Below are 10,841 nucleotides of genomic sequence, written 5' to 3'. Positions count from 1 at the left end.
ACTGGGCTGAACACATGCAGATGAGAAGCAGGATTACCCTGGCAGATTCTGTACAGACCCTACACATGTAGGTTTAACATTGCAATCAGAAAATCCTGCTTTTTGGAAGATCCCACTCTGATGGCATCTCTCTCCCTTGTTCCACAGGTCAGAGACACATCCCAGAAAACATTGGAAGTAAATCAAATGGTTGGCACTCCTATGCCAACAAGGACAACAAAATAAAAAGATCCCTTCCAGTAGCACCGTAGAGACCAACTAAGTTTGTTATCGGTATGAGCTTTCGTGTGCTTGCACACTTCTTTGTGCACATGAAAGCTCATACCAATAACATACTTAGTTGGTCTCTAAGGTGCTACTGGAAGGAATTTTCTTATTTTGTTTTGACTACAGCAGACCAACACGGCTACCTACCTGTAACAAGGACAACAAAGTCAGCCGTGACCTGCATTGGGAGCTAGACAAGAAGGAACAAAAGTGGGCTGTCCTCTCACACAGTGAGGTAAACATGCTTAATTTACATAATCCTGCCTAAAAGAGTGAGTGGGAGGGACAACCCATTCTTTCGGATCCCTTCCCACCACTGTAGACCAGTTCTTTTAAATGGAGATTGCAGCTGAAGCATCTTTGCAGCAATGAACATTAAGAACTAAACAAAGAATCCATCAAACTACTTTATTAACAAATGCCTTGCAAATGTTGAGGGTGAAGCAAGGTACCAACATTCCTCAGGGGGTTATCATTTTTCTTGCTACTAAAAGCAAACTTCCACTCGCATGTACCTGCCATGGGATGGGAGGATGAAATGAGAGAATTATCTCTAAAATTCTTAGATTGATTAGATTAGATTTAGATTGATTCTTTATTGTCATTACACAAGTGCAACATTGCACAAGTGCAACGAAATTGGATGCCATCCCTTAAAAACAACAAAAGCAACACAACAACAACAACCAAACAAACCACATTCCAGCCACACCCACACCCACACCCATCAAACTCCCAGGTCACACTATCGAGTTACTGCATTTAAGAAGGCCACAGCTCTTGGATAGAAACTATTTTTCAGTCTATTTGTCCTTGACTTGATGTTTCTGTATCTCCTGCCAGAAGGCAGTAGTACAAACAGACTGTGTCCCGGGTGAGATGCATCCTGCAGGATATTGTTTGCTTTCCTAAGACAACGGGAACCGTACAGTTCTTCCAAAGATGGGAGGGGATGACCAATAATCCTTTGGGCTGTGGTTATGACCTTCTGGAGCACCTTCCTCTTCCTAGCTGTACAGCTGGAGAACCAGGCACAAATACAGTATGTGAGAATGCTCTCTATGGAGCCTCGGTAGAAGGACACCAGCAGTCTCTCACTCAGATTGTTCTTCTTTAAAAGTCTGAGGAAATAAATTCTCTGCTGGGCCTTCTTCACCAGAGCAGTGGTATTTGCGCTCCAAGTCATGCCCTGATCGATAGTCACTCCCAAAAACCTGAATTCCGCCACCCTCTCCACCCGTTCCCCGTTGATATACAAGGGCTGAATGTCCGCCTTTTTTTTCCTGTAATCCACCACCAATTCCTTGGTCTTAGTCGTATTAAGAGCCAGATTGTTCTCTCCACACCAAGCACAAAGCCGCTCCACCTCGTCCCGATAGGCGGACTCATCCCCTCCTGAAATGAGCCCCACCACCGTAGTGTCATCAGCAAACTTGATGATTTTGTTGCTGGAATAAATGGCTGTACAATCATACGTATAGAGAGTATAGAGCAGGGGACTCAACACACAACCCTGTGGTGAGCCGGTGTTAAGGCTAAGGGCTGTGGACATATGTGACCCTACTCTAACCCTCTGAGAACGTTCTGACAAAAAGTCCAAAACCCAGAGACAGGTGGAGTTGGAGAGTCCAATCGCCTCTAGCTTGGACACCAGTCTATGGGGGAGGATAGTGTTAAAAGCAGAGCTAAAATCCACAAACAGCAGCCTCACATAACTCCCCGGCTGCTCCAGATGGAACAGAGCAGCATGGAGAGTGGTAGTGATAGCGTCTTCCGTGGATCTATTTGCCCTGTATGCAAACTGGTAGTTGTCAAAAGTTGATGGAAGACAGGAAATAATGTGACGGCGCACCAGTTTCTCAAAACACTTCATGATGATTGGAGTCAGTGCAACTGGTCTGTAGTTGTTCAGACTAAAATTCTTATAGCATGTCTTTCTGTGTTGTGAGAAGCGTTGCACTGTTTAGTAAACTAAGTCTTGCCTAAGAGCAACCTTACAGTGAAACCTCGTTTTACGTGCCACCCTCCTTACGAATGCTTCAAGTAACGAGCTGACCCGGAAGTAGATGCCCCTAGTTGTGAACTTTGCCCCAGGATGCGAGCGGAAGTCGCATGCCAGCAGCACGGACCTCATGTTAAGAACAGTTTCGGCTTGAGAACGGACCTCCGGAACAAATTAAGTTAGTAACCGGAGGTACCACTGTATTTCCTATAATCCACTTTGACCAATAAACCCACATCTTTTAGTTTCTACATCCCACCAATTTCTTGGCTTGTTTGCAATCACTAGAAGCTCACACATGATCCACTTTGATATTTCAGAGTCAACCCAAGCCTTTAATTTGCTTGGTTTTCTCTTTTGCTCCTTTCATAATCTGTTCTCTCATCTGGTTTTATTTCAGAGTGCCAGACTTGCTCCCTACTCCCAATAGAGTTTGCCTCAGCTTTACATACAACTTCCTATGGGGAAGTGTCCTAACCAGCCTTAAAGTAACAGCCTTAAAGACTCCATAAAAATTAACCTGTACTCTGTATCCTCTGCTGCAGCACTCAGCATCTTAAGCTAATTCTCACTGGTGCTACTATCCTCCATCTCCATCTGTTCCAGTTCTGTTTTTAATCTGAAAGAAGAAAAACAGGATACCCGGCCTCAAAATTTGAGATATGATGGGTACTGTTACAAGGCTACAAAATACCCTATGTGTTTTGGTTCATTCTTTCTTAGGAAGAAATAAAACAGATTAGAGTGCTTCAGTAACTTACCATATCTGAAAAAGTGATAAGCTACAGACTACAGCCACATCTTGTTGGGATCATTCCGAGGCTGTGGAATGAATCAATGTAACTGGGAACATAGAGATTCAAGGAGGCATAGTGAATGGAGTCACAGGTGTCACTTTCCAAAGAGTGGAAGCTGCAGTAATATGGAAGAAGCAGCGCACAGCATTTCCCCAGATACAAAGAGCCATCAGAACAAGAGATAAGAAGAATCACATCAGAAAAGCCAGGAGAGAAATATATAGAATCCTTCAACATTGAGTTTTGCACAGATCCTTTTAGATTCCCAATATTTACACAAATAAGGTATAGAGCCTAGAGTTTGTATTGCATCTCATAGCAAAATCCTTTTTTAAAAATCAAGCATTATGTTCCAAGGACAGAGGATTAAGCTAGCACCCTAGATTCCAGTCTCCTGGCCTAGAATCTTCCAGAGCTGAATCCCAGAACTAGAACCCTCGGTTCACTCCCATCCTTCTGCTCACCTGCTACATCTTTGCTTCAGATCAGAATGGTACTTAGAGACTGCTTCAAGGTATTCTTTTGCTGCCTTCTTTTCCTCTTGAAATAACTTCCTGGAAATTAAAGGAAGGCAATCAGATGCCCAGCTCCCAGGGATCCACTTGTCTAACTTCTGCACAAAAAACTGGGCACGAAGCAGGTGTCTTCCACAAACCCAACTCACATGGGAAAGTCTTCTCCTATTTATACTTCATTTATACTCCTATTTATTCTCTGTAAATTGAAGTCAAGTTATTAGACCTGCAGTGGGGCATCTCTGACCTGCAGGCATAATTTTTCATTCGCAGCATGCCTTAAGTTTGCACTCAGTACTTAAGACATCTTACCTTCATTTGGGTATGGGTCCTTTGCCACATTAGCTCCACTTGCAGATGGGGAAATGGCACCGCCAAATCTCAATGACCTTGCTTTCTAAGTGGCAAAGGCAGTTAAGCATTGAGGCATTCCTAAGCAAGAACAGGAGAACCTCTGGCTCTTAATCTGACATAGGACTCAGGCTACCCTCTTTCATGCCTCTCTGGGGCTGCCATATGGCCTTCTCCCTGGCTTAGTGTAAGGAAAACAAGACATGGAAATGTGTTTAAGTGAGCACAATCTACCATGTTCTTTTGGGGAAGCCCCACTGAAATGAACAAGAGACTATGTATATGTTGCAATGCATACTATTTGGATTTGACTTGTGATTCACTACCAACATTTCCCCAGAATATTCTATAACGTGCAGGGAGTTTTTCACAGTCAAGTTGTTGTGGAAAGGGCTCCTAGCTTGAATGTTTGAAAATCACTGAATCAGGTGAATTATTACTAGCTTAAAAGGTAAAGGACCCCTGACCATTAGGTCTAGTCATGACCGTTTCTGAGGTTGCGGCGCTCAGCTCGCTTTACTGGCCGAGGAAGCCAGCGTACAGCTTCCGGGTCATGTGGCCAGCATGACTAAGCCGCTTCTGGTGAACCAGAGCAGCACACGGAAACGCCATTTACCTTCCCGCCGGAGCGGTACCTATTTATCTAGTTGCACTTGGACATGCTTTCGAACTGCTAGGTTGGCCAGGAGCAGGGACCGAGCAACGGGAGCTCACTTCATCGCGGGGATTCGAACCGCCGACCTTCTGATCAGCAAGTCCTAGGCTCTGTGGTTTAACCCACAGCGCCACACACATCCCTTATTACTAGCTTACTGAGCCACATTTATGAGGGCATGGCTTGCTTTCTGGGCGAGGTGCACCTGTGGTTCATGCCTATTTGGTTTTTTTAAAAGATTGTTTCCTTCCTACTTTAGCACACTTTGCAAATTGATCGTTTATACCTTTAAAAAATTGCACATGGTTAACTGAGTTTTAATCAGATTTACACTAAAGGAGGGTCCAGGTTAGCCTATACTCACAAGGCTGTTGCAGCCTCCTGGCTCTTCAGGAACTCCCTCTCCTTAATGAAGACCGACTGGCTAATCAAATCTAATTCATCTTGGGCATGGGCCAGTTTCTCCTGGATCATTTTCTCTGAGGAAATATTATACAGGGATTTTTAAAGGCATATCAAAGTAAATAAGTCCATTTTATCTCAAAAAATGAGGGTACAGTGGTATCTTGGGTTAAGAACTTAATTCGTTCTGGAGGTCCGTTCTTAACCTGAAACTGTTCTTAACCTGACGCACCACTTTAGCTAATGGGGCCTCCTGCTGCTGCTGCGCTGCCACTGCGTGATTTCTGTTTTCATCCTGTAGCAAAGTTCTTAACCCGAGGTACTATTTCTGGGCTAGCAGAGTCTGCAACCTGAAGTCTGTGTGATAGGAATTTTGAGGTCTTAGATATATGGTAATGTTCATAACAGCACGTACATAGATCAGCACAAGAAGACCGACCTGAAGCCATTTTGATTCCTAAACTGAGCAAATGTTTTCTCTGCAAGGTCAAAGTGGAAAAGCCTTCCCATTGTCTTTTCCTTCACAAATCCTGTCTTATGGGTATGTCTGTGTTTGAATAGGGTGTGAACCTGTGACATGGCCCAGGAACTAAATATTTATCATTACAAAGGACTGGCCAGGGTACCCAGGCAATCCAATCAAGTAACCTGCCAGACAGGAGATAAACAAGGACAGGAGAAAAACACATTCAAATTTTCTGTTTTAGACCACCTTTTTGTGATGTAGGTATGATATATATGAGGGGTGGTCTTAGGTTACACCCCTTCTGTGATGTATGTATGATGTATGTATGATGTTTCTGGGGGTGGTCCTGATCTACAGGATGGGATAAAAGTCTTTATAAGGCCTTGCATGCCATTTTTCTGGGTCCTTCCTCTCTCCTGCGGGTGAGGGGAGCACCCTGTTGCAACAGATCAATAAAGATCAAGTCCGCACTTCCTTATTGAGAATGCCTGCCGGAAGGAGAAAACGAGGTGCAAAGAGCCAGAAGACCATTATTGAGACTCACAATTCCTCTAAAACAAAGAATCGGCAGAGAGCCATCTGCCCTGGCTCAGAAACAGAGCGGGTTGAGAAAACCGAGAAAACGGAGCAAATAGAACAAACAGTGAGTAACAACGTTGGGGGAACCTCACCCCCCCCTTAAGGAGGATGTCAATGACCCGACCCCCCTCCTCCCAGAAAAAGCTAATCCGTCCAAGAGGGCAAGAGCAGGAGCAGGAGGGATTCCTCCCACTCCTAACGCTGACCCACTCATGCCTCTAGAACAAGATATCAGAGGAGCCTGCTTTCAACCAATTCGGGATACACACCCCTACCAAGAGATTTGCATGTTGTCTGCAGAAACTATGGTTCTGGTTCTCCAAAGACTGGATGAAATCCTCACCAGAATAGTTAACATTGAGAAACAATTGAATACTAGTTCCTCCCCTTTAAATGCCCAAGGGTTTAAAAGGATGATAAGAAATGACTTTGTTAATAACTCACCAACTCAAACTATGGATGAAGTGAGGTCCTGTCAAGTCTTGCAAACGAACCAGATAATGCTTGAGATTCACTGATACACTCATAGGTGGATGAACCGCAGACAAATTACTATGTCCTTGTCTCAGCTCCTGAATTACCATTACCGAAATGTAGATCTAGAAAATTTCCACTTCCTGCCTACCTTGAGAAACACCATGCGCCTATTTATGACCCTTAGGTCATCAACCCTCCCATCTCGACTCATGGAGATAAAGGATACCCTATGGTGGTTCCATTCTCTCCGCCCAGTGAGGGTATTTAAGGACGAAACTAGGAGGCAATTGGTCCCTTGCATAGAGTCAAAGCTAATGCGGATAAAGGAAACCAAGCTCAACACTAGAAATACTAATTGCCCGAAGGAAGAAAAGAACTTTGTAAGCCTAGAATTACAAGACCTGAAGAAGAGGCTAATGAGTATAAAGACTGAGATTTCTACCCAAAATATCAGGACAGTAGAGCTTAGAGCACAATATTTAAAGACGTCCAACAGCTCTTTATCCCATCGAAAGACATCAGTGCAACTCCCTGTTCCCTTTTCAAACGACACCAAATTAGATGAGGAATTTGGCGCCTCCAACATTTCTATGGCAACAACACATAAATAACTCTATGTTGCTGACAATCTGGAGATATCCAGCACCAAATCTACATCTGGACCTTTGCCTAATGTTCCAAAAACTTACCAGAATGAGCAGCCTTCTCTACTGTACTCCTGGCGAGACAGGATGGATAGATCTTCCGAATTCGAATCTGGCTCTTTGTTGGCCAATGATCCACATTTTATAACACATACTTCATTAATACTTCCACAGCCACAGATAGAACCAACAATCCTCCAATTAACCCAGGAGGGAGAGGGAGATTGACAGTTAATGAAACACCATGGGACTGTCCCCCCCGCTTGGGGTGCGGTTGGTTGGGTTTTATCTTCTAGGGATACTTACCCTATCAGACCTCCACCTCTTTCCCATACCACTTTGACCCATGAGTCCTGGCCCAAGGATGACTTGTTATTGAGGGGATGTTACCCATCTATTTTGGAGGCTAGTATGGGATCTGGGATTTCCACAACTGAAGGGCTAGGGAGGAATGGCGGTGGGGCTAGATATCTCTACCAGCGAAGGGTTTCGAGATGCAGTGATCCTCGAACCCCTTCCAATCTACGCCCCATCCCAAGGGATGAGGGTAGGAAGAGCAAGGATTACACACCTCCGTCATTGGTGCTGTGCAATGCCAGGTCCATAGGCAACAAAACCGCCACCATGCATGACTTTTTTGTCTCGCAGGGGATTGACCTGGCTTGCGTGACGGAGACCTGGGTACGGGAAGGCGAAGTAGTCTCCCTACATGAGATAACACCCCCAGGTTTCTCTGTCCTCCATCAATCGCGGACTTTGGGTCGGGGGGGAGGAGTAGCGTTGTTATTCCGGGAGGATTGCTCTTTCAGAGCTCTGCCATCACCGGCGATCTCCGGCATTGAATGTGTTGGTCTCGTGTGGGGCACCAAGGAGAGCTTGGCTGTCTGGCTGGTGTACCGACCACCCAGCGCACCTGCAGCCACCCTGTCAGACCTGCTGGAGGTTGTGGCGGGCTGGGCCTTGGAGTTCCCAAACCTACTGGTTTTGGGAGACTTCAACGTCCATACCGATGCCGCTCCCTCCTCACAGGCTCTGGATCTAGTGACTTCCATGGCAACACTAGGGCTCTCCCAGGTTGTTTTGGGACCCACTCATCAAGCAGGCCACACGCTGGATCTGATCTTTGGGGCTGGCATAGATGTGATCATGCTCCCTGCTGTGGAAGTGCCATGGTCTGATCACTACTCTCTGAAAGCCAAGATAGACTTCCGCTCCTCCCCGGATCGGGTGGCGAACCTATTTGGGCTCGTCCACGAAAACTGATGGCTCCTGATAGATTCCGACAAGCCTTGCGGAACCCTGCTCCTCCTGGCGACTCATTAGATGACCTTGTTGAGGACTGGAATAACCGGCTCTTGGCAGCCATTGATGAGATCGCGCCTAAGCGCCCTCTGCGACCCCCTCGAAACCGGGCCCCTTGGTTTACTGAGGAGCTCCGGAAAATGAAGCGGGATCTCAGACGGCTAGAGCGAGTATGGCGACGGACTCGTGACGGAGCCTCAAGAACATCTTATAGGACACTTATGAAAGCCTATGAGATGGCTATGAAAGCTGCTAAGAAATCTTACTTTGCAGCTTCCATTGCATCCGCTAGCTCTCACCCGGCACAACTTTTTAAAATAATTAGGTCAATAACGTCCTTAGGAGGACAACCAAATTTAAGCACAAATTCGACCCACAGCTGTGAGGCATTCGCGAGTTTTTTTGCGGAGAAAGTCCTGTTGCTCCGCCGTGACCTCCCTGCCAATTTAGATACAGTGACTGAACTGGAGGCCCCTCAACTGACTTCAGGTCCAGTGTTGGACCATTTCGATCGGATACTCCCTACTGATGTGGATAGATTCCTCCAAGTTGGTAGGCCCACCACCTGCCTCCTTGATCCGTGCCCGTCTTGGCTGATTAGGGAGTGTCCAGATGTTGCGTGGACCCCCCTGGTTGAAATTATCAATTTGTCCCTTGACACGGGGATATTCCCAGGGGAACTGAAGGAAGCAGTGGTGTGTCCACTCTTAAAAAAAACTTCATTAGATCCCTTAGACCTATCCAATTACCGCCCAGTTTCAGATCTTCCATACTTGGGTAAGGTAATTGAGAGAGCGGTTGCTGAACAGCTTGGTAGGTTTCCGGAGGAAACATCGGCATTAGATCGCCCGTAACTGGTTGTGCTCTTTTATCTCTGGTCGGGGACAGAGGGTGGCACTAGGGAGGAAAATGTCGTCGCGCCACTCCTTGGTGTGGAGTGCCGCAGGGCGCAATTCTCTCCCCAATGCTTTTTAACATCTTTATGCGCCCCCTTGCCCAGATTATCCGGAGCTTTGGGCTGGGCTGTCACCAATATGCTGATGACACTCAGCTCTATCTGCTGATGGATGGCCACACTGACTCGGCCCCGAACACACTGACCAGATGTTTGGAAGCTGTGGCTGGATGGTTTCGTGGGAGCCGATTGAAACTAAACGCTTCGAAGACAGAGGTCCTATGGCTAGGTCGGGATGGCATGGGGGTGAGGGACCAACTCCCTTCTCTTGCGGGGACCCAATTAGTGCCATTGCCTTCCGTTAAGAGTTTGGGTGTAATCCTTGACGCCTCCCTTTCCATGGAGGCGCAAGTTACAGCAACAGCCAAGGCGACATTTTTCCACCTTCGCCGCATCAAGCAGTTGGTCCCTTACCTTTCCCGCCCCGACCTGGCCACAGTGATCCATGCGACGGTCATCTCCAGGCTTGACTACTGTAATTCGCTCTATGTGGGGCTGCCCTTGAAGCTGTCCCAGAAACTCCAGCGGGTACAGAATGCTGCAGCGAGGCTCCTCACGGGGTCTCTGCCATGGGAGCATATTCACCCAGTGCTTTTCAAGCTGCACTGGCTCCCGGTGGAGTACAGGGTCAGATTTAAGGTGCTGCTTTTGACCTTCAAAGCCCTTCACGGCCTAGGACCCTCGTACCTACGGGACCGCCTCTCCCGGTATGCCCCACGGAGAGCCTCAAGGTCCATAAATAACAACACCCTAGTGGTCCCAGGCCCTAAGGAAATTAGATTGGCTTCAACCAGAGCCAGGGCCTTTTCAACTCTGGCTCCAGCCTGGTGGAACGCTCTGCCTAATGAGACCAGGGCCCTGCAGGATCTGATTTCTTTCCGCAGGGCCTGTAAGACAGAGTTGTTCCGCCTGGCCTTTGGCTTGGAGCCAATTTGATTCCCTCCCTCTCTTTTTTTTCCCTTTCTTTTCCTTCTCCTCCTGCGATGAGGCTACATTTTAATATCTTAATGTTCCATTATTTTAATGTTGTATTTTATTTTTGTTTTTAAGTTGTAATCATTCATCTTGTTTTTATTATTGCTTGTAAGCCGCTCTGAGCCCGGCCTTGGCTGGGGAGGGCAGGGTATAAATAAAAAATTATTATTATTATTATTACTAGCTGCTTTGCTTCTCAGTATTCTCTGGTTGGCCTCTGTTATTTTCTCCTACCAATAGGGAACCTACGTAAGGACTCTATATAGGCTCTTGGATACCCCATAAGGGAAAAGGGCAATTTTTGTTTACAACATCTGTAACCCAAGATACCACTGTACTTCCAGACACCAACAGAAGAAGTGTTTTTTGATATATATTTTTGTAATACTGCACTAGTACAGTCTTATTCAGTACTAGTTACATGGGATCTGTTTCCCAAGTAATGCGTAGCTTT

The 10,841-nt window shown here is 46.3% G+C and overlaps 1 protein-coding gene across 6 annotated transcripts in view; it reads right to left on the bottom strand.

The window, feature by feature from the left end:
* Nucleotides 1-661: 661 nt before the first annotated feature.
* LOC310835055 (synaptonemal complex central element protein 1-like) overlaps nt 662-10,841 on the bottom strand; it is a 30,406-nt gene continuing 20,226 nt past the window's right edge. The window contains exons 10-13 of one of the 6 annotated variants that reach the window (XM_083719746.1): nt 4,952-5,066; nt 3,531-3,620; nt 2,790-2,888; nt 662-782 (exon numbers count right to left, since the gene is read on the bottom strand). In XM_083719746.1, the coding sequence (XP_083575872.1) occupies nt 2,831-2,888; nt 3,531-3,620; nt 4,952-5,066 (263 nt within the window). In that variant the 3' untranslated portion in view covers nt 662-782; nt 2,790-2,830. Of the gene's footprint in view, nt 783-2,789; nt 2,889-2,925; nt 3,182-3,530; nt 3,621-4,951; nt 5,067-10,841 lie in introns of those variants that run through there. The other 5 variants (XM_083719748.1, XM_083719749.1, XM_083719747.1 and 2 more) reach the window with 5 other exon arrangements.

The sequence above is a fragment of the Podarcis gaigeae genome, assembly GCF_964106915.1.
Source record: "Podarcis gaigeae genome assembly, chromosome: 17".
Taxonomy (NCBI): domain Eukaryota; kingdom Metazoa; phylum Chordata; class Lepidosauria; order Squamata; family Lacertidae; genus Podarcis; species Podarcis gaigeae.
This window is presented reverse-complemented; position numbering and strand designations above follow the sequence as displayed.